This window comes from Theobroma umbraticum, unplaced genomic scaffold, assembly GCF_002168275.2.
Source record: "Theobroma umbraticum cultivar Fairchild unplaced genomic scaffold, ASM216827v3 scaffold_56.0, whole genome shotgun sequence".
NCBI classification, from domain to species: domain Eukaryota; kingdom Viridiplantae; phylum Streptophyta; class Magnoliopsida; order Malvales; family Malvaceae; genus Theobroma; species Theobroma umbraticum.
Genome location: NW_018397256.1, coordinates 12,163,901 through 12,185,820, shown reverse-complemented (window position 1 = coordinate 12,185,820; position 21,920 = coordinate 12,163,901). Strand labels below are relative to the sequence as shown.

General features: G+C 36.3%; 5 protein-coding genes across 9 annotated transcripts; 1 reads left to right on the top strand and 4 right to left on the bottom strand.

Moving 5' to 3' along the window:
* Positions 1-130: 130 nt before the first annotated feature.
* On the bottom strand, positions 131-4,483 carry LOC110410427 (aspartate aminotransferase, cytoplasmic-like). Of its 3 annotated transcripts, none has more exons than XR_016350854.1 (12): positions 4,358-4,483; positions 3,660-3,731; positions 3,138-3,199; positions 2,973-3,056; positions 2,595-2,694; positions 2,399-2,519; positions 1,942-2,105; positions 1,729-1,866; positions 1,492-1,613; positions 1,029-1,133; positions 771-891; positions 131-571 (listed from the first exon to the last, which is right to left on the bottom strand). XR_016350854.1 is itself a non-coding variant. In XM_021420094.2 (12 exons), the coding sequence occupies exons 1-12, from the start codon at positions 4,454-4,456 to the stop codon at positions 487-489; spliced, it is 1,263 nt and encodes a 420-aa protein (XP_021275769.2). In that variant the 5' UTR covers positions 4,457-4,483; the 3' UTR covers positions 131-486. The 3 variants fall into 3 exon arrangements, 2 of the variants coding, with proteins under 2 accessions (XP_021275769.2, XP_089638753.1); XM_021420094.2 differs by having other exon boundaries at positions 1,039-1,133; XM_089782627.1 differs by having other exon boundaries at positions 131-891.
* A 312-nt stretch (positions 4,484-4,795) lies between these two features.
* LOC149527561 (tetraspanin-19-like) lies at positions 4,796-7,716 on the bottom strand. Its single transcript, XM_089782628.1, has 5 exons — positions 6,659-7,716; positions 6,122-6,221; positions 5,767-5,847; positions 5,381-5,485; positions 4,796-5,054 (listed from the first exon to the last, which is right to left on the bottom strand). Exons 1-5 carry the CDS (start codon positions 6,820-6,822, stop codon positions 4,803-4,805), a joined length of 702 nt encoding a protein of 233 aa, XP_089638754.1. The 5' UTR covers positions 6,823-7,716; the 3' UTR covers positions 4,796-4,802.
* A 145-nt stretch (positions 7,717-7,861) lies between these two features.
* LOC110410424 (RNA polymerase I-associated factor PAF67) lies at positions 7,862-10,972 on the bottom strand. The gene is made up of 8 exons (XM_021420091.2): positions 10,794-10,972; positions 10,557-10,715; positions 10,094-10,425; positions 9,589-9,928; positions 8,795-8,943; positions 8,596-8,689; positions 8,208-8,279; positions 7,862-8,106 (listed from the first exon to the last, which is right to left on the bottom strand). Exons 1-8 carry the CDS (start codon positions 10,878-10,880, stop codon positions 8,062-8,064), a joined length of 1,278 nt encoding a protein of 425 aa, XP_021275766.2. The 5' UTR covers positions 10,881-10,972; the 3' UTR covers positions 7,862-8,061.
* A 677-nt stretch (positions 10,973-11,649) lies between these two features.
* On the bottom strand, positions 11,650-14,716 carry LOC110410426 (uncharacterized). The gene is made up of 3 exons (XM_021420093.1): positions 13,967-14,716; positions 13,001-13,081; positions 11,650-12,497 (listed from the first exon to the last, which is right to left on the bottom strand). Exons 1-3 carry the CDS (start codon positions 14,349-14,351, stop codon positions 12,079-12,081), a joined length of 885 nt encoding a protein of 294 aa, XP_021275768.1. The 5' UTR covers positions 14,352-14,716; the 3' UTR covers positions 11,650-12,078.
* Positions 14,717-17,887: 3,171 nt separating this feature from the next.
* ADCL (D-aminoacid aminotransferase-like PLP-dependent enzymes superfamily protein) lies at positions 17,888-20,835 on the top strand. 3 transcript variants are annotated; one of them, XM_021421062.1, is made up of 6 exons: positions 17,888-18,186; positions 18,274-18,320; positions 18,572-18,750; positions 19,305-19,672; positions 19,829-19,978; positions 20,537-20,835. In XM_021421062.1, exons 1-6 carry the CDS (start codon positions 18,015-18,017, stop codon positions 20,629-20,631), a joined length of 1,011 nt encoding a protein of 336 aa, XP_021276737.1. In that variant the 5' UTR covers positions 17,888-18,014; the 3' UTR covers positions 20,632-20,835. The 3 variants fall into 3 exon arrangements, with proteins under 3 accessions (XP_021276737.1, XP_021276736.1, XP_089638837.1); XM_021421061.1 differs by having other exon boundaries at positions 19,305-19,978; XM_089782711.1 differs by having other exon boundaries at positions 19,305-20,004.
* The last annotated feature ends 1,085 nt before the right edge of the window (positions 20,836-21,920 follow it).

Below are 21,920 nucleotides of genomic sequence, written 5' to 3'. Positions count from 1 at the left end.
TCGCTGGTTGTTATCCGCTGACGTTTTGCTCCATTCAATGGGGCCCACCTTTGCCGTTAATTTGAGGGCCTTTCCAGCGGGCAAGAGGAAGAGCCACGTGGCGTATGGATTTCCCGAGGTGATAGACCAGTTGGGTTCCTGGCACGTTTGCCAAGGCAGAGTTTTGTTCAACGCCTTCTACGAGGATAAATGGTCAGTGTCACGACTTTTCTTATTTGTTTGTAACACGTATCCTACGTTTCCATCCCTTCAGAAACCCAACTTTCTGCGTTACGAAAAAGATGGGGAAACCCTCATATGTATGCAAAATTCAGTTCAGTTGTTCAATAATAGATTGGAAAAACATTAGACATGTTCAAATAAATTGTTCAGAATGTCCTCTTGTGAGCAGCTTGAAGGATCAAGTAGCATGTGCAGGCTATAGGCTACCGTCCAGGCTTCTATCGGATGGAAGCTGGGGAAGATAAGAGAGCTCAGGGATAGGTTTTAGATGATACGAGTAACTGCAGCATGTATTGCATCTGCAAGATGTGGAACTGCTTTTGAGCTTAGGCCTCCCATGTTGATCCTCCTGCAGGTTAAAATGGTGATTGATGAGGAAACTTGATGAAGAGTATAGCTTTAGTTATTGATAGAAACATGGCAAAGATCTAAAGATGGTTTAGGGTAAATGTTGCACAAAGGCTGATGATGAGCAAGAGAAACATGAGCTGGATGACTCAACAGGAAGAAAAACTAAACATAAAGCTATGAGTAGTAGATGAAACTACCCATCAGCTGACATGTAGATATGGTATTCTTTAGTCATGAAGCCGACTTGCTCTTCATTCAATCCAGTGAAGGTATACATTCCGACCTGCCTAAGAATATGGCTCCAATCCCCTGGAGTCCCTGCCAAAAGAAAAGGTAAAAAGGCCTAATCAGCAACCGTTGAGAGCCTCTCTTAGTAACGATTAAGTTCATAGTTGAATGATTAAAAGCAACTCATCCAACAGTCAACATAGAGGTAAAGAATTGACAGAACTTACAAGGATTTACCTCTGTTGTATAAAGCATCATAGAGTTGCTGTCGTACTTTGGCAAGACGATCACTCATTGCTTTCAGTTCACTAGTCCATTCGTTGTACAAGTCCCTACAGGTTAAGAATTAGCAAACCGAAAAGAGTTTAAAGCATGGATTCGATGCTAGATAAATAATTTCTAACAGTATTAAGATTAAAAGCTCCAAAACATGGGTATACTGGCTAATAATCATAACATTTATTCATATTGCCACTGGAAAGGGAATCCAACCTCATTTACATTCTCAGATACGCCTTAACTCTATTGTGTTATTTCAGAAATACTCGTTTGAATGCATTTCTACTGTTTTTTACCTTTTCATATTACCTTTCAGTAATCTTCTTCTTACATAAAACAAGAATTCACAAATTTAAGAAACAAGGCAGACACCTGAGGAATTAAAAGTCTAGTAACTGAATAATATATTACCTATCCTTCAGAATGGCAGTAACTATGGCTGCACCATGAATGGGTGGGTTTGAATAAAAGGGCCTGATCACAAGCCTGAGCTGGCTCTCAACCCGCTTTGCCACATCCGCTGTCTTGCAAACCTATATCCAAATTATGATTATTATAGTAGTGACTAATATGCAGATATTTGAACAATCTTGTTCGGTAAAACAGAGATGGATATTAGCTGTTGGGAGATTTAACATAGTGGCTTACAATGCTAAGCGAACCAATGCGTTCCCCATATAGTCCCATGGTTTTTGAATATGATTGAGCTACAAGGCTTTCACCACCATCACAAACAAACATCCGAATGGACTGTGCATCAGCATCTAGACTTCCACTTACCAAACCCTACAAGCAGTCCATCAATCAGTAAATGAAGTTCAATCAAAAACCTAAAGCCATGAGTATTTAATAGTTGACTACCTGATAAGCACAATCAAAAAAAGGTAATAAGCCTCTCAGTCTCACTAACTGCCTGATCTGTTCCCACTGCTGACAAGTTGGATCAACACCAGTAGGATTATGACCACTTGCTTGGAAGAGCACAATGGCTCCAGTTAAGGCAGAGCCAAGATCTTCCAAAAGGCCTATCACCACCAAGATGAATTATCTAAATCCAGGAGAACAATGATGATAATCATAGCCGGTGCAAGATACTTTGTTAGGGGGATGTTATAACCACTTTGGAATAAATCATTGTTCAACAAAAGACAACTGACATTAGAATAAAATTAGGTATCTCTTGCACTATCCAAATTGAGACACACAATTATTGCTTAAACTTGTAATAAATATGATATACAGAACTAGTGGTCCAAATCAAATTGCAGTGTGCAAGATGAAGCTTCCACAAACGAAATTTGTTGAAAAAGAAGTAGACCTTGAAAATCTAGCCCACGTGTTTTTGGATCATAATAACGGTAAGTCTTCAAAGCTAGTCCTGCTGCAGATAACAAATTTGGATGATTTCCATATGTTGGCTCAGGAAGGTAAACCACAAGCTGCAAATTAAGGTAGACAGTAAGGTTAAACAGTCCGATTGTATGGCATAAAGGAACAAGGGGTAAGTCATTTACTTGGGGGTAATGTTTTGCTAAAAATTCAGCCCCGAGCCTCAGTGAGCCACAACCAGACACACACTGGACAGTAGTCACTCTACTTTCCTTAATGGCAGGGCTTTTCAAAAGCAAATGATATAAGCAGCCAGCAACAGAAAAGATACCTTCAGCTAAAAATCAGAGCTTAAAGCAGCCAAAAAAAAAAAGTTCACGAAATAGCCTAATATCATCAGAGATCTTTATATTTTTAAGATTGAATATGCAAACTGCAGCCTTGCTAAATGATACACAATCTTATAGTCAGTATTTTTAGTTTTTAAAATTTCAATACTTCCTCACCAGGAGATGGGAAATTTGGTCTACTAAATATTTTAAACCACGCTAGTATTTCTGTACCTGCCAGAACCAAATACGAGTTCAGCACTTAATCTATTAAATTCTGCCATTCCTGTTATGGGAAGGTACTCCTTATCAGCAGACCTAAACATCAGTCAGATAAAATGGAGTTCAGTCATGACTCCAGCAAAGTTATGATCGCAAAAACAATAATAAAATACCTACAGGTCATTAGCTAGTGTCTGCTCCACTTGTCTAACAACGTTCAGCGTATGAGATTTTCCGTCCTGTCATGCCATGAACAAAGCCCATCTATTGTTTGCATCAAAGACAAATAAGCATTGTGATATAATGATATGCTCATGAAAGTTATCTTTCTAATATTTATCCATAATTATAGAGTTGCTGCTCAGCCATCAACAGCCTAATGTAACTGAATGGTATGGTATGGTGTTTATTTCACTAAATATGATACCTGAAAGAATCAGCCTTGCAACAATATCATGGCTTCATTTTACTGGTGAGAAGCTGGTAATTGGAATGATTATATCGAAGTGCAAAGACTATAACCATGATAAAAGTTCACATCCTTTGGCAGCATGCCAAAATCTTGAAATGGATAGATAAATACACGTTATGGATGAATGCAACCCCATATCACAAGCATTCCATCCAGAATTATACTTGCAGTGGTCAATGTGGGTGAGAGAAATATCAATAAAATTGGCAAAAGGAACAAATGCTCACCTCTGTTCGATAAACACCAATCCCCAAGTGCAGCTTGTTTGTGCTGGTGTCCTTATTGTAAGCGACTGTTGTCTTTTCATACAATATAACAGCATAAAAGACCAAGGAAATCTTAATTCTTGAAGCAACAAACAAAATAGAGAAAGGGACTCTAATACTGGACAACGGTTAGAAATGCTGCAGCACAAGCTTCCCATCATTTTGATTAAACCAATCTAAAAAATACTGCTCAAATTTTTGATTCAAAAATTTAACATCAACTTGACTTGTTTCCTTACCCCAATCTTTACATTTTGTATACCTGACATTGAAAATCAGAGTTGGTGATAATTTCAAGCCTAACAAGACAGAATTGAGATATTTCCTGGTGTTTCTGCCTTCAATTAGAACTTGGCCGCAGTTAAGAATCAATTTTGACATATATATTCATCAAAATAGATAAAAAAAAAATCCGGATCAAGGACCCATTGGGAGCACAGTAGTCAAAACCCAGTTGAAGTATTGAAACGATCATTAACCAGGTTGGATGTTTGAGTCCCTAATCAAGTACTTGCTAGTAAGCTCCATAGACAACAGCAAAGTACTCCTAGGCAGTGAACGAACTCCAAGCCTCTTGAATTTGAACAGAAAGCAGTAGGGTATAGAACAATCAGTAAGAATTTGGTACAATTACTTGGAAAAAGCATAAAAGCCAGTACCGCGTAGACTGGAATATCAGGAGCTGGAGGTACGTTATGGAACAGAGAATCGTCAGCTGAGTCAGTTGTGGTCATCTCGTTAAGCTTCTGATACTCCATAAGTAGTACCAAGATGAAGAATGGGAGCTAATGCCGCAACAAATGTGTTTTTATGGTTTCTCAAGTGGAAACCTAAGTGGGTCAGGGTCAGCCTTATGAAGCAATCTGGGATATGCAGCAAATTCAATGCTAATTTGGTTTTTTTTTTGTTCATCAAACAGAGCTAATGTTATTGGTCTTGGTCCCCTTTAGATATCTCGATAAAGACCAGCCTTTTCACAGCCAACAACTTCCAGTTTACAATCAGATAAGAGGGAAAAGCCAAGAGATGATTCTTCTTTTAACAATTAACCCAGAATAAAGTACAAGAAGAATTTGACATTTTGTCATTAAGGTAACAAAAAATTCAACAAACAATGGGTGTTCTTTGGGATTGCATTCTAAAAACGCTCTCAACATATGCCAACAAGCTTTGTCTTGGATGGCCTGTGCGCAAAACTTCACATCTGCCGCAAGTCAGTCTGGTGTTATCGAGTATGCCAGACTCTGTTCCCACCAGAAAGGACCTGGTGAAATCGGGTATTTCTAAATGCCGGGTCCCGGCCATTCTCTCAATGCCAACAGTCCACAGGATTATTGCTAAAGCAATGACACTGACCTGCAAAAAACAAAATGGTCCAAAACTTACCAAATGGTTTTATATCTTTGACTGGCAAGTATGCAACATCAAACAGCAACTACTGAACAATTTTACTTTAATTTATGGTCACTTTCAAGATGTTTTATCGATTAAAAAGTGAAAAGGATTGTATGGAAATGATTTTCTTTCTATGAACACATTTGTGGCTATTAACTACAAAAATTTTGGGTTGCTTTTCCATCAAAATAGAAAGTAAAAGCTTGTATACAAGTTTTGTACAAAAGAAGCAGTGTTGTGTTTGATGGAAATGTAATCACAGGACAGCATGAAAGAGATAGGATTACCTGTGGCACTAAAATCATGAGAGCAATCAGCTGACACATCTTCTCATGGAAGATAATAAAAGTCTTGAAATCTGCATGGCTCTCATCAATGTATTTAGATATTAGCTGTCACAGAGGAAGGATCGATGCAGTAAGATAGGAGGTAAGAGGAATTTACAGCCAAGCTAGAAGAGTGGTTTGAACCAACTGAGAGAGCTATTTGTGAAGCAACTTTAAGAAAAAAAATCAGAATATTTTACTCTCAGCAAACGTTAAACCCTCTTCCAGGATTTGAACATGTCGATCGAGATTAAGCTGATTGATTGTTAACATGTGAAGCTATATTCAAACAGGAGATATCCAAAAAATGCACCGTGGTAGTCAATATGGGTGTCGAGAGAGCATACCAAACTCCAGTCATGCTTGAAGAAAATTGTGACAATCACAGCAACTTCCAGAAAAAGAAGGGAGGAGATGCTGAAAATGTACTAAAAGCTTGGTTGAGGAATAGCTTGGTCACTGACTGAATGGAAATACTACCTAAAAAAATTTGGAATAATTATTTATTCCAAAAAAGTGTTCTTTTCTTTCCACAGCACATATAGGCAATGAGGAAAGCAACTTCATTGCCATCTTCCCATAAAAGTTTCAATTAATGAAACTTCAGAATCCTACATATCCTTTTTTCCTTCTTCGTTTTTGTTCTCTCTCAATCATGGCAAGTTACAAATAAAGGAAATCCAAGCTCATTAAAAAGGATACTATGCAAAGAATGGAATTGTTGATATAATTAGAGACCATATAACTGAACAGCGTGCTCAAGCAGACAGCAATTCCCACACCTAAACATGTATAGATAAACCTGTTAAACAGAGGCAAAAATGTTCAGAAGTGTGTAGATTTGGTACCAAAGATAGCAAAGTTGGTGAGGCAGTGATTTTACGTGTTTTGAACTAAAAGAAGCTAGTTGATTTTCAGAGTCCATTTGAACAAATTGAACTAAAAGAAGCAGATATATGTAGATAACTCAAAGTAAGCCATGCTTATGTACAATTTTCCATTTAGTGCTTGACCAAGCTAAGCTATCTATGTTTATGACCAAGCTTGGCCAATGCTAAATGGGAAATTCTACATAAACATCTAACTTGAAAAGAGAAAATTTTCCTTGAACACAGATGAGTAAGAAGAGAAACATGCTATAGTAGGAAATAATCAATGAAAATAACAAAAACCATGAGAATAATCTGATTTCAACATAGACCAAGAACAACTGATATACTATTATAGGTAAGAGTCTACCATGGTTTGGGAAGAGATGAGTGAGACGGCAGTTCAGCAAAACCATCATCCCACTTCTTTTGGAGCCAGAGGGAGTAGACAATAATGGCAATCCCAAGAAAATTCATAACGAGGTTGACTATCTTCATTGAGTAGTGCAAGCAGCATCTGCCGCACCTTGTCATGGCTGGCTGGCTGGCAGATAAGTATCCGTAATTGGTCACAAACACTAATGGTAAGCAAACATGGACTTGCCTTTCGATCTGAGATACCACTGAACGGAGACTTTATGTATCAGAGTGGTGGTGGCCGCAGCCATGCGGTTAGGACGGGAAGAGAAGAAGAGCATGTCTCATGAGAAAGAGAAGAGAAAGGGTAGCCTTTAGCCATCCATATTATAGGGACACAATTGTTCTCTTGGCAATTCGGAGTCGACACTGCGCTTAACTGTGAGTAAGCGATCGAGCGAGCGAGCGAGTGATGATTAACTCAGAGCCAGACAGAGAGAGAGAGCGAAATAGATGTAATTACCTAAATGGTGGTTACGTTGAAAGTTAGATGGGATACGAACAAAGACTGTAGTATGAAGAAGAAGATGAAGAAGAAGAAGAAGAAGAAGAGACGCAAAGGGCGGGTGTAACTGCCATTCAAAACGTGAGACAAGTCAAACAGTTCCTGCAGCGGATGGAGACTAAATTGCACAGAGTCTTTGATATTTTAGGTGTAAAATAACGACAGCCCTTTGGAGGGAAAGCATCGTCAAGGCAAAGCCAGTTCCAACTCCCTTCGGCAATATCCAAGGCTTTGGAGAGAGCACAGAAATTTCCTGAATTTCCGACTAATGCAAGTTCCATTTCCTCTGGCCAATGGTCGTCTAACCCACAATGGAAAAACAAGTCACCTAACCTCCTAGTGAATTATGAATCTTTTTCCTTTAAAATTATGGTCCATACCAAACTTCTGGAAAGAGTCATCATTGATGCCCAAACTTGCTTCTGCAACTAATATAAACCATGGCAGGCAATGTAGGTAATATTGGATGGAAATCAGCTTCGTCCCTCATGGAGGAAGGAGGAGAGTACTCAACGACATTCATTTTGCACGGTTGAATGTTCAGTTCATTGATTGCTCGGTAGAAGATTACAGTATCACACAAAAAATTTTCGGCCATGCCAGCAAAGCATAACTAGGATTAAACCTCTTTGACGTTCTTAGTTCTTCCGGTGCTCTTATCAAGTAACTATTTATATCTTAAATTGAATTCGACACAGCAGGTACACAACTACATCTGAAGCTAAGCACATTCCACTAATTCAAAAATAAGGCATCAAAATGCCCATGTAAATAAAATTAAATCTCTTCCAAGTGTGAAGGTAAAACCGTCAAGTAAAATCTGTCAACTCCAAGCGAGATAAATTGGCAACCTATTCCAGCTTTATCCGATCCATATCATTTATCACCCCTTCAAGCTGTAATAAAAGGGTCAAAAAAAGATCACCATAAGTAGTAAGTAGAATAAACCCAAAATGCTTGGCTATGCATGCATAAGCAAGAAGTATATATACCATACCTTGACAATCTGTCGCAAGAAGTAATCACCATAACGTTTCACAGGCTTGGATTCAACAACATGGATCATATCCTGCACCAAAGTAGAGTGTGACTTGCAATGCCAAAAAATAGAGAAATTCTTTCAAGCTAACCTCCAAAGAAAAAAGGGAATTCACAGCCTAATATGAGATATTGAAAACCATCTCTTGACACAACTTTAAGTTTTAATTTACATTAGCTAGTCTGAAAGTAATTCAGCTATTGTTTTCCAATGGAGATATCAACAAAACTTGCTTGTGTGTGCTATCTGTGCCTGCAACTAAAGATAGCTCTAAAGATGGCATCATGACTTAAAGATATTTTCAAAACAGCACATAGATAATTGCTTAAGATAAAAATTAACATACATCATCAATGTAGAAGTCCAAATCAGCATTAGAGGTAATCTTTCCATCGGAATCAACAGCATGAGTTTTGTGCTTGTATGTCAACAAGATAGTCCTATAAAATAAGACAAAAAGATGGTCATTACCTCATACACAATAAATTAAGCACCCATGGTTAAATCAAATACAAAGGAACATGAGGAAGGAAAAAAATGTCCACCTCAGAGTGGGCTCATCCACTTCCATGTAATTTGCAAGCTTCCCAAGTGATATAGTTGAATACACTTTAAGAAAAGTCCGGACACCTGATAACAACTGTTGCTGCTTCACTTCATAAAGAAACAGCTTCAACTGAAGTCTGTAGGCATCCTGCAGTAAAATAAATTAAATTGTAGTAGGTAAAACTCACATAACACAAACAAAAAGAAAGGCCAATATAAGAAGACCAATCTTAAAGAACATGCCAAGTGAACTTTTAACTTCTCTTCCTCAACAATAAATAAGTATATGAACTTAAGATCTACAATATCTCTCCCACCCTACTACCACCTAAGCTTTGTCCTAGGGACTAGGTCTCCATCCAAATGAGACACAATAATTGCAGGAACTAAATACATTAGATTGTGGAAAGCTAATCATCTACTAAATACAATGAACCAACATAACATGTGCCTAAGCTCTACATCCATATTATTTGTGAATCTAACAAGATAAATTTGCAGGTATGTTTTTTTCATACCAAAACTAGGGGTGCACAACCTCTCAGTTCCAAGAAATAGTAAACAACCTATGACCCGATAATTGATTGTTTTAGGGGCAACTAAACTATTAGCAATATAAGAAATATAAAAGAGCCAAACTACTGCAAGTTTATGTGACATAAACATGTATACTGAAAATAACTGAAAGGATCGTGCGTGTAAATATCAAAAGGAACAAGCATAAATGATTTATTTAATGTGCTTCCACCAAAATCTTTCTTAAGATTGCCTAGAAAACAACAAACCTAAGTACCTGGTTGTAATTTACAAGGGGCTCCTCAAAACTTGGAGCTGAAGGAGTAATAAACTTGGGGCATGCATATGAGAAGAGCTCATCATAGATGGCAAAAGCTTCATCGTCATATCTTTGCATCCTAGCCATCTTTTCACCATATTTCTCCCGCAATTGAGAGTTCACAGTCTCCTCAACAAGCTTCACTTGGGGGCAAAGTGAAAGACATATTGCCAGCAAGGCATACATCTGTTCATTCTTTTTCAGTATCTGTTCATACTGCGGAGATTTCTGATGATACTGCTTGGTCTTGTAAATGTACAAGAGAATCTTATTGAATTCACGAATAGCCTCCACATACCTTTAATAAAAGAATACTACCTTTAATAAAAAGAACTATTCTTATCAAGCTCAACCAAAAAATGACACAAGAATTGAAGTTGAATAACAATTTTAGTACAGGCAGAAAAAGTTATTATACATTAAGAACTCATTACATGGTAAATATGGCAAAATGAAAACATACCTCCTCAACATGAGATTGGCAAACCCATAATGATATATGGTTGTAATGTGACTTCCAATAACACTGGTGTAAACACCTTGTTGACTAATGTCAATAGGAAGCAAGCACTTGAGCCCGGTTTGGTAATCACCCAACAGGCAATGTACACGTAACAAACCCACCATACTGAAGTATCCCAACACCTTCAAGACATTGCTTCCACCACTGTAATCATACCCATCAGTAGCAGTAAATTGTTCAAGACCCTCCTTCTCGTGCTCTAATATCTGAATAATATTCGACTTCTCCACGAAGGCTTGCAAGTAGTTAAGCACCCCATACACATTCCACGCCTATAAAAGAAACAGAAAAACATCATATCCCCACAACGACAATGAGAATAACTACAGTTCAAATGACAAGTTGCTTTCATAATTTCATAAGGCAAAAAGACCAATAATCAAGTTGCAGGGAATTGAAATACCTGATCATATTGCCTCAGAAGCGCGATTTCCTGCTCACTTTTGTTCTTCATTTTGGCTCTGTATTGACAGAAACTCTGGAACTGGTACACAAATTCATCGACCATGTCCCATAACCATTGATTTGGTAACTGCATGTTAACTACCCTATGCAACACCACCTAAGGAAAAACCAAAGCCCAATCAAATTACTCCACGTCACAGAATCCCAGATATGATCACAAATTAAAAATAATTACCTGAAAGAGGCTACAATAATTATCCCAAGAATCGATCCTCTGCTTGAGAGTGGGAGAAAGGCGAGCATAGAGGTGGCGAAACCACATCTCACGGTAAAGGAGGCAAAATACTTGGTCGTTGTCAACGTAATGAGCGACGGCGTCGACGGAGGGCCAGGGAGTGTCTTGAAGAGACGGTCCGAGAGGGTCTGGAATGAGATCTCGTACATCTGGTGAATTCGTAGACATTTTTCTCGCGAATGTGACGGTATAGGGATCTACGAATGACTTGACAGAGTCGGGACGAAGTTGGGTCGTAGCCGAGGTCTTGGCGGTGGGTTTCGTCGTAGTTGGCTGGGGCCTCCTCGTAATCGTAGTTGGTTGCCATCGTTGAGGAGAGATTGTCAAGTAATTAGAAGATGTTGAGGAGATAGGAGATGTTCACCTCAACCAAGAGATTTGGTAGTGAGGACCGTCGACTGTAAACAATAGTGTATAGAGAGAGAGAGACAGAAAGAGATTAGGGTTTAGTGAGGAAAGATCATGTGATGTCTGGAACTTAGGATTTTGGGCTTTCAATTTGTTTATGTAAGCCCAATCTTACTCGAAACCGCTGAGACAGTCAGCAGTTGGGCAAAATTGGTAGCCCATTCCCTTACTACGTTTTGGGCTTTGTTGCCATTTGTCATAATCCCCTTTCGGCCCACAAAAAAACTTGCCTAACCCATTTTACCATGCCAAGTCCAAATGCCAGGTTTGTCCAGAGAAAAATGCAAACCTCTATATTTTTACAATTTTCTTTTTATTTTTTCTAAACATAAACATCAGCTGCACCTGGTCAAATTTGCGAAATGACATGCATAGCACACTAAAATCAGTTGACATTCATCCACCAACAAAGCATGTTAGAGGCACAATGAACAGCATTTAATGGTTTCTGCCATCACTGAATTTTGAAGCTTTGATGACCCAGTTGGGCAAGTACACAAGCTCTACAAGAAAGTGTATCTAAAACGTATATCACTTTTTCATGAATAAGGCGCAAAACACAAAATGGCAATGAGTCACTGTGGTTAACTATTCACAAGCTACGAAGGTCACCTACGAGGAGTGAAGCAATCGACAGCACAATCAACCAGACATCATGATTGTCACTACAATTAGAATTCATTCGTTCATCTGCTGTTGGTTGAACAACTCTTACACGTGAGCTTCCACACTCCAAAATTGAACCAGCTTCCTGCTGGCAGCAAAGTAGTGAAATTTTCCACACAAAGTCTGTAACTGGGCGTGACTTGATATAAGATCACACTCTCTGCCTGTTAGACGTTGTACGTGTTAAATGAGGCACATCATGATAACTCTCAGGTTCATCTTCATCGTCAGACGATAGGAGGGATGATCCCATCCATGCTTTGAAGCCTTCATTAACACGCCTTTCCACATCTGGGGTCACTTCCAAGGGGTTAGCCTCCAACATTTCTAAACCAAGATTTCGACTGCCAAACTCTCCTTCATCAAGAATTATGGCAGCTCTCCTCCTTAAGAAGATGGCAGTTCCTGCATATAGAATCACCAGCCCCCACGAACCAATTTCATAGCACCAAAACAAGGGCAATGAGCAACTGCTCCCTAATGTGAGGAGGCTTGAACCCAAGAACAAAGCAAGAAGACCGAAAATGATGGCAAAAACCACATTCAAAATGGACAGGCAACGAACCCCACCTGTAGATTGCAATAAAGTTAATATGGTAACTCAACATGCATTCTTATCTATGAAAGTAATATTTGCACATAAGAAAAACAGCAACATAAGAACAGAGATAAAACGGTAACAAATAGTAGCGGTTCCGATGACCTCAAAAAAAGCCTAGCAAATGAATAAGTATATCTATTCAAGCTGTTAATTGTCTTCATAGCTTTATAGAGCCAAATTTCAATAATTTAATTTACACTAATTTTCAGGAGGAGGAGAAAGACAAAGAAGATCTGGTCATTTACTTTGAAGCTGTAGCTAGAACAAGTACAACTTCCATCTTCCCATTTCTTTCCAGCAAAACAACAGATTTCAACAAGTAGCGCCATTTTAAAATTACCTAGTTTATTTTAGATCTCCAAAACATGAGCAGTGAGAAAACAATTTCCATGGAATCATAACAAACCTAGAATGGGCCAAAAGTTCCAATACCAATAGGAGATCAAGTAAAAGAAATAACAAATAGGCATACCTCTTTTTGAAGCACAGTAATTATTCTCAACCACCTTTAAACATCCATGCCTTGTTGGAGCTGAATAAGCAACAGTAATTCCTGAATCATGACTAAAACCATTAGAGATAGAAAAGGCAGAAAGCATAGTCAAATCAAGATTGCAAACCAAGAAGCCAGGATAATTTAATAAACTAAAAGGAAATATGACAAGGAATTAAATACAAATACAAGAAAATTCAAAGACCACCATAGCAATCCTCACAAAATTTTAGCATTAGAAAAACCAACACATAACACTAACAAAAAGAAACAGTAGCCATCCATAAAGCAAAAGTAAAATCGTCTGAATAACGTGCATAACACACACAAAAGTCTAAATGCAAGTTCCAAAATTCTTGGGGCCAGTTTAACATCACAATAACAACAGAAAGTCAATACTAGAGGTCGATAGACTGGTTACCCAAAATTTATGTGAAGTGTATAAAATAGAAGCAATGACTAATTGAGAAGCTAACCAAATAGGCAGAGATTATGTAAATCAACCATTTACCACTGGGAACCTAACTTACACAAAAGAGTGGAGACCATTAAAGGATCAATTCATTTTGCGAAGACTAAACCAGACAACCAATAATAGCCTCCCATACCATTTGAGCAGGTCTAGTAAGAATCTTAATTTTCTTAATATCGTCTAAGAATGGTATTCCATCTATATTCCCTAGTTATTTCAAAATGTGTAGCCAGGGGCCATTATCAGCTTCTTAGCCATGATAATCCTCCAATCTCCAGGCACAAATTTCTGACACTGAAGAATAAACAAAAAGTGAACTTTATAGCCTCCCTAATTCAGCCAACATTCCTCCTTTCAAAATGTGCAATTCTGTATCTTCATACTCTTCTAAACAAGATCTCGAAAGAAATGTCATACTCGCTATAAATTTCACTTAAAGGAAACAAAGCGTAAATAACAGAATCTTGACTGACCTGCTACAAGATACAGAACCGAAGCCAAGAAAATGATCATGGATGGAATAAACACAACCATCCAATAGTAATCCACAGTCTCTTGATCAGTCAAATAAAACGCTCCGGGCAACAGATCCGAATCGCCGCCACCTCCTCCTTTTACATTCACGGGCAAAGGCTGTAGTCTCCGGTCGTCGCAAAACGGTCGCTTCAAATCATCACCTGGAAACACGATCTTCAAGCTTATAATTGTGCAAACAAAGATCGCGAGACAAATGATCCCAATGGAACCTATTAAGATCGGTCTTTGAAGCTTCGTCCAAGCTTTGTCTTCCTCTCTTAGGCTTTCGTATTCGTGCTTCGGCATAAACGCTTGCCGTAGCGCGTCGCCAATAATAGCCATCGAAGCTTTCGCTTGGAAAACACTAACCCAGTAGGTAATTGACCAAGGGTTTTTAAACCTTTAGCTATTGTTAGCAAATGCAAGAATGTGAAGTCTAGGGTTTTGAACAACCCTAGTTGCCTATTTTGGAATTAAAAAAAGATAGACCTAGTTCTTTTTTAAAGGATGAGAACGAATTTGATTGAAATTACTGATCTAGGGTTTCAATTTGGGTTCTTGAATCGAAGTTGGAGAGGCGGTTGCCGGCGCTGCGTTGCTTTCAGTTGTGAACAGCAATTTTACGCCATTTTTCTGGGATTTGGCGCGTTTTCCCCTGCGGGGTGGGCACGTATGGTTTCCAACTGTACGATTCGTGAAATGGTTGGTCTTATATAGGATTTTATGTCTCCCAATTCTTTCAAGAGATTATATTTGATACAAAATATGATAAACTGATACTATAATTAGTAAATTTTTGCTGTATAAATTCTTATTTCTGTTTATTACCATATTGATTTGTGGTAAAAAAAATTTCATGGTTGCTTATTTAAAGGATTATATTTAATGTACTAGTAATATATATATATATATATGATTTTTGAGAGGCTTATCATGTATGAGCAAATTATAACTTTTTTTTTTTTGAAAAGTAAACAGATTATAAATTGAATGTTACATATTTGCTGCATGGTGTCTATATTTTAAGTATGATTGGTAGTGTTTAGGTAACTGTCCAATATCAATGATGTCTGCTAGTTATGAAGTTGAACTTATTCCATGTTTTGACTGTTGAACTTATTTGATTGGTCGATTGGCTGTATTCTAATTTAGATAGTCACCAGCAGAATGTTGAAAACTTGCCTTGGCCTGTTCTCTTTGACATCACAAGTTGGTAACTTTAGGAGTGGCGCAATGCTTCAAATTTTGAATGGAGTAAATTTTCAACAAGAAGCAAGTTTTCAATAATTAAAAACTTTGCAGCTGCAACTGATAATTCATATTCAATTTTTGATTATGTTAGTGAATCTCTAATACGTCGAGAAGAGGTGTTAATCTCTTGGCTTCAACCGATAGTTGGTTGGGTAGTAATTAACTCAGATGGGACACAACAATGCAGCATGAACTTGGGTTCTGCTGGAGGGAAGGTCAATGGCTGGGCAGTTATGTAGCTAAATTGGATAATTGTACCGCTTATAGAGCTGAGTTATGGGGATGTTCTGCAGATTTTTGTTGCATATTTATAATAGTAACTTATGCTGATGGAAAGTTTAGGGTTTATGGGATTGATCATGATTATGGTTATAAAAATATTTTAGATTTTGTTGATAATAATCACAATGAACAATAGAAATGAAAAAAAAAATCAAAAGTGTTCAGAGCTATTTGTTAGAATGTTGGTTCAATTATTGGAAGAGGCGTTAAAATATTATACTAAGTATGCAAAGTGTGAAAGATTTAGAATATGTAAAGGTTGCGTAAAAAAATTTTAAAAAACTCAATTTATCATCGCGTAAGAATTTGTTTGTTCGAAAGAAAGTTATTGTACAAAAAATTATATTGGAAGAGAAGATAGATTTGAAGCCCAACTTGATGAGACAAGAGTTGGATGCAAAACCATGATTTATGTTTCCAATAAAGATAACAAATGGTTAATTTTTAGATTTATAAGGGACTATATCCACAAGCTGGCTATTCCAAAAAGTGTTTAATATTTACGTGTTTATGAAATTTAATTGATATATTTGATAATATAAGAATTTATCTTAACAAAATCATGTCTATTTTAACTAATCAATCAAGTGACATTAATATGGTTAGTTTAATTGAACGTAATATTTAAAATTATTTGAATAATAAAATATATGAACAATTTGAGAAAAAAATGCACAGTTAATACTTACTTATTTTAAAGAATGTCAATTTAAAGAATTTGAAATTTTTTTAAGTAATACAGATAGATATGGAAGATCAACTAACAAATTGTTTAATTATTTATTTGATTTATTTAATTTTTTTATTCAAGCTTTTAATTCAGTTGATGAGCTTGATTTAGGGAATTTTAATACTTTGTGATTTTACTAAAGCAATCTCATTTTATGTCTTGATGTTAATGTAATCAATTGTTAACCAATTCTTTTGATTTCATTTCAAATGCTTAAATTGAATTAAAAGGAACAGTAGTTAAGCACTTGAAACATAAGAGAATTATAAATATTATGTGAAGTAAAATGAAAAAATGATTGCATTTGAGCTATTTTGTTTTTTGTTAACATTGAGAGGAATTTGTTTTACGATTTTGTTGCATAATTAAGTTATTTTTGAAATCTGAAGTATATAATTCAATTGTTTGTGTATTTTACTTTAAATTATTATATTTTAAAGTAAGTGTGTTTACTATATAGAATTGATATAGATTAGTGTATATTTCTTCATTATTTGTTTATAAAGCTTTTTCAAGTGCAGTTTTCAATTCTATATTTTAATGGTAGGTAAATTTTCAATACAAATTAAGTTTTTAAGTACTTGATATCTAAATATTTTTGATTAATTTGATAATTTGAATTTATAATTATAATATAACTAATAGAAAATAGTATTGCATGTCAAATAATATTTTAAAATTATAATTTTTTTATTTGATTTGTAATTATATTATTTGATTATTTGATTTTTATATTTAAATTTATATGGTTTGCGGATACTTATATTTAGTTATGAACAATGAATAGAAAATTATCATATTATTAGTTACTAAACATCATAATTTACTATGTAAAATTATATTTTATTTAATTTTAATATTTTAATTTATATTAATGAGTACTAATTTTAACCAGATTTATAATTTTTCATAAATAGGTTATGAAAATATATTTTTAAAAAAATTCCTCATAAAAGTCAGATCCCAGACAATAAAAGTAAAATTTTACTAATGATGGTACTCAACGATATTCTTTTAAAAAAATTATATTAAATTTGATCTAAGTATTCTTTGAACATATCTGAAAATGAAAAAAAAAATTTTTTGAGTATCATCCTAATAACACCATTTAGAAAATTTTATGAGTTCGCATCTGAGTGTCGAGTTGACGGTCCTTGTATTAAATATAAACTCATTTTTTAAAGTGATTATATCTTAATTTATTGACAATCATTGAAATATTATAAGAATGAAATGGAATTAATCCATATAATAAAATATATTTTAATTATTTTAAATCTTGAATCAAGATGTAAATGTATAACTTCTTTATTTATTTTATTAAGATTTAAATTCTAAATAACGTTATCAGAGATCACCGATACTCGAATTAAATAAAATAAGTCACAAATACCTTATATTTGCTCATTTTCAATAAAAGGTATTGAAAATTTTCTTAAAAATGGATTAAAAAAAGTACACGCTATGGACCATGGTCCATGAGTCCATGGGTCCATGGGTCCATGGGTCCATGGGTCCATGGTGGTCCAGGAATCATGTTTGACCCCACGCGCCATTAAAGAGAACAAATGCTGAACATCATTCCTGATTCGGCCGGCAAAGTTTTGTACTGGATCTCGTCATCTCATTCGTGGCAATTGGAATCCAGCCGCTAGAACTCTAGTCAACTACTTGAATAGCCTACTAATAGAAACAAGACATCTTCATTCATCGGTCACTCAACAACAGAGTCTATAGCTTCCATGGCATCTCTGCCAGCTTCTCTCCCAAGATACATGTCCCATGTTCCTCCAAGACACACCCATCACTTGCATGATTTATGTGTTTTTCCACGAAATCTTTCACTTACGAAACAAGGGTCCGTCAGAGAATTGAGAATCGCTACAAGTTCGAATCAAACTGAACCTTTGATCGGTTAGTGTCTTTTTCCGGCTCGTATCACATCCTTTGCTTGGGTAATTTGTCTTGGAGTATGATCATTTTGTCTTTCTTTTGTGGCAGATTCTACTGATAAACTATCAGACATTCCTCTCCTGTCTTGCTCAGAGGTTTGTCTTCTTAATCACCTTTTTCTCTTCTTCAAGAGTCTTGCTCTTCCTACATGACAATTCTATAAAGCAGATTAAGAAATTTTGGAATCAAAATTTGGTGCACTTTGAAATAAAGTTGACAGCTTTGAATCATATGGTTTTATTGCTCTCTTGAATCTTTATTAGATCTATGTTTCGTTTTACCTTTCTTGTACTTTGGTGTCAGTGATGGTTTTTTCTTTCTTAATCTAAACTTTTTGTTTGTTAAGGCTATTGAAAAACTAAAACAGAACAGAGAAAACTATAAAGGAAAGCAGCAATTCCTGGCCATGTACTCTAGCATTTTTGGTGGAATAATAACTGATGCTGCAGCTATGGTGATCCCTGTGGATGATCACATGGTTCATAGGGGGCATGGTGTCTTTGATACTGCTGCAATAATGGACGGGTTAGTGAATCTGTCAGCAGAAATTGAACTCTTTTTGTCCTAAGTTGGAATGGCATTATATCTAAAATTATGGTGTCGAAAATCACAATCTTATAATTTTAATGTTTATAAATTTTAAGATGCAACTATTTTCTACATCACTATGAAAGTTCAGTTGTAAGGTTGCAGTTTCCTTCTTATTTGAGAAGTACAAGATAAATTCTTCTATGCTGTTGTTACTTTCCAAGCAGTAAAACCTTGAAAGTAGCTAATTCAAGTCTTAAACTCTGTTCATAACAGGGAACAATACGATTATCCTTGAGAATTTAATAATTTTTTTAGAATTTGTTTAAGAATGTTTCGTTTGTACCAAGATTGAGGCTTTGGTGTCAAGAAAATTGAGTTTTTTTGCAACTAATAAGAGAAAAGATATCTTTATGAGGTTTTTGTGAACTGTTAGAATGAAGAAGTCATTGCAATCCCATGTCATTGTCGTTCTCTTTGTCTTTCCTCAATATAATTTCACATGTTAATTTGTACTTGTCAAGCTCCATTACATGTTTGTCACATCTCAGATACCTCTATGAATTAGACCAACATCTTGATCGTATCATAAGGTCAGCATCCATGGCAAAAATTGTCCTTCCATTTGATCGTGAGACTATAAGAAGAATCCTTGTTAAAACTGTAAGTGCTTCTAAGTGTATAAAAGGATCACTGAGATACTGGATTTCAGCTGGACCGGGTGACTTCCATCTATCACCTTCCGGCTGCTATCAACCAGCCCTTTATGCCATTGTGATTGAAGATCAATCTTTGTTTGATTCAAAAGGCATCAAAGTAGTCACTTCATCGGTCCCCATAAAACCTCCCCGGTTTGCCAGCATGAAGAGTGTAAATTACCTTCCAAATGTGCTTTCAAAGATGGAAGCTGAAGAAAAAGGTGCATATGCGGCCATTTGGCTGGATAATGATGGATTTATTGCTGAAGGGCCTAATATGAATGTGGCATTTGTTACTAAGGAAAAAGAGCTTCTGATGCCCAACTTTGACAAAATTTTGAGTGGTTGCACAGCTAAGAGAGTTTTGACTCTTGCAGAGGGACTGGTGAGAGATGGGAAGCTTCATGGAATAAGAGTGGATAATGTGAGTGTTGAGGAGGGGAAGAGAGCAGATGAAATGATGCTTATTGGCAGTGGAGTCCTTGTTCGCCCTGTAGTGCAGTGGGATGAACAGGTTATCGGTGATGGTAAGAAATTTCCTCTGTGACATAAGGTGCAACCTTTATTCACTAGTTTCTTGCATTGAAATTTGCTTGGATTACACCTGGCTTGCATTTTGGTTGATTGACACTTTACTAACATCATTTCTTCCTGGTGGATTAAAACTTAAAAGTGCTTCCTCTGAAATTATAATGCGTCATTAACCAAACTGCCTTAAAATGTTTGATCCTGGAGCACTTCCTCCCCCTCTGTTTCCTTCAAAGTGGTAGCAAGAGAAAGTCCTTTCCTATTTAATCCACAGTTTGTTCTATGGAGTCAGTCTTATTTGGTAAGGGTCTCTTTGTTGGAAGAAGTCTAAAGCATGGTGCTTTGGTAGTTTATAGCTGATGCACCACTCTTCTTCTTAAAAGAGATGTTAAATAGATCCCTGGGCATATTCTAACACCTTCCAAAGCCATTACTTCATTTTTAATATGATCTTTTGTTTCCCATTCTTTAGTCGTTTAGCTGGAAAAAAAGGGTCTTTTAACTTTTACCTTATCACAACTTTTAGCATTAATAATTTCGTTTGTGTTTATCTGTAGGCAAAGAAGGTCCAATATCCCAGATGCTCTTGAATTTCATCCTAGAGGACATGAAATCTGGTCCCTCTTCGGTCCGAGTACCTGTTCCTTATTAAGCAAGCTTAATTCAGTATCTTGGTATCAGAAGGTATGACTACAAATTTTGAGAGGTCGTTGCCATGAATCTGCCTCTTGCCAGTAAGCTTTGCAGATAGACAAACGACTCTGTAATTCTGTAATCCAAAGCACTATATATTGTATGAAATTAAACAGTTAGCCAAAATAAGCAGTTTGAGGCCCTTGTCCTGATCCAATGCTAGTTATCTTCATTGTTCAAAATTAGATCTACAAGTCCATAAAGAGATAATGGTAAGAGAAAATAGCTTCTTTGCTTGGTATTAAAAGAAGACTATCAACATAAAACTCCAGGCAAAATGCTACATTTTATCAAATCTAAAGAGATCCATACTTCCTTATCACCTGAACCACCGGGCAAGGAGAGTGCTTAATCTGCAATAGATATCATCATCATTATTACTATTACTATTATTTTACCACTAGGCAAACCCCGGGAGTGCAGGGCAAAAGACCCAAAGGTTTGAGAGGTGGAGATAGAGATTAGAGAGAGAACCCTTGTCTCTTTCCCATGGAAACTAGTCTGAAACTGGACTCATTTTCCAATTTTAATGCACCCAATATTCGAGATTGCAAAAGTAGAGTTCATAAAAGCAAAAATGGGGGCCCGGATCCCCTCTGCATCTTTGCCAAAACGATATGCTCAAAGCTCAATGATCAGCCAAAACTGTTGGAATCCTGTTGCCTGGCAGGCTGTTACCTTTGTTAAACAAAACTCGATATTGACAATGATGATTGAAACATGCAAGGACCCCGAAATTTAGGCCTAAAAAAGCAAGTGAAGAATCTAGTCAGGCCCTCGATTATGCTCTAGTCGTGCCTTGTGACCTAAGCCGTTGGCCCTTGCCATAAAGTGATGCCTACTGTTCTTTCAACGTTAAAAAAGATATATTTCGTGACCGCAGAAGACTTAATGCAATAGGCTGTAGGCGGTGGAGAAAATTAGTGGGTGAGATTTATATAAGAATTTTATAATGACCGGAAGACAACACCTTGTGTGGTTCTGTTTTTCTTGTAACTTTGTTGCTTTCCTCTTCGACGTTTCCGTGGTTGCTTAGATTCTGTCGCCCGTCATTTGGTCGGGAATTAAATAAGACTACATAAATTATTTAAATAATAAAAAAAGAAAAATATAACTTCAAAAAAGTGTTAAAATTTCTTGTAAATATAATACTTAGTTTTGAATTATTACACATATGATATGAGATTTGGTTTTTTCTATATAATAATTATAACTAATAATAAAAAAATAAAATTATTTATAAAATAA

Bases quoted from the DNA above. Each gene is read 5' to 3' on its own strand.
- LOC110410427 (XM_021420094.2), bottom strand. From the start codon at position 4,456: ATGGAGTATCAGAAGCTTAACGAGATGACCACAACTGACTCAGCTGAC. The intron at 3,057-3,137 runs GTAGGTATTTTA...ACTGATGTTTAG, and splicing joins CAGACACTAGCTAATGACCT to GTCTGCTGATAAGGAGTACC. The intron at 1,614-1,728 runs GTAAGCCACTAT...ATTTGGATATAG, and splicing joins GCATTGGTTCGCTTAGCATT to GTTTGCAAGACAGCGGATGT.
- LOC149527561 (XM_089782628.1), bottom strand. From the start codon at position 6,822: ATGACAAGGTGCGGCAGATGCTGCTTGCACTACTCAATGAAGATAGTC. The intron at 6,222-6,658 runs GTAGACTCTTAC...TCTGTTTAACAG, and splicing joins TCATCTCTTCCCAAACCATG to GTTTATCTATACATGTTTAG. The intron at 5,486-5,766 runs GTATGCTCTCTC...CCTCTGTGACAG, and splicing joins TCAAGCATGACTGGAGTTTG to CTAATATCTAAATACATTGA.
- LOC110410424 (XM_021420091.2), bottom strand. From the start codon at position 10,880: ATGTGGTTTCGCCACCTCTATGCTCGCCTTTCTCCCACTCTCAAGCAG. The intron at 9,929-10,093 runs GTATGTTTTCAT...CTTTTATTAAAG, and splicing joins GCCAATCTCATGTTGAGGAG to GTATGTGGAGGCTATTCGTG. The intron at 8,280-8,595 runs GTATGTTAATTT...ACTTTGGTGCAG, and splicing joins TGGACTTCTACATTGATGAT to GATATGATCCATGTTGTTGA.
- LOC110410426 (XM_021420093.1), bottom strand. From the start codon at position 14,351: ATGGCTATTATTGGCGACGCGCTACGGCAAGCGTTTATGCCGAAGCAC. The intron at 13,082-13,966 runs GTCAGTCAAGAT...GTCATGATTCAG, and splicing joins GGTTCTGTATCTTGTAGCAG to GAATTACTGTTGCTTATTCA. The intron at 12,498-13,000 runs GTATGCCTATTT...TGCAATCTACAG, and splicing joins TTACTGTGCTTCAAAAAGAG to GTGGGGTTCGTTGCCTGTCC.
- ADCL (XM_021421061.1), top strand. From the start codon at position 18,015: ATGGCATCTCTGCCAGCTTCTCTCCCAAGATACATGTCCCATGTTCCT. The intron at 18,187-18,273 runs GTTAGTGTCTTT...CTTTTGTGGCAG, and splicing joins TCAAACTGAACCTTTGATCG to ATTCTACTGATAAACTATCA. The intron at 18,321-18,571 runs GTTTGTCTTCTT...TTGTTTGTTAAG, and splicing joins CTCTCCTGTCTTGCTCAGAG to GCTATTGAAAAACTAAAACA.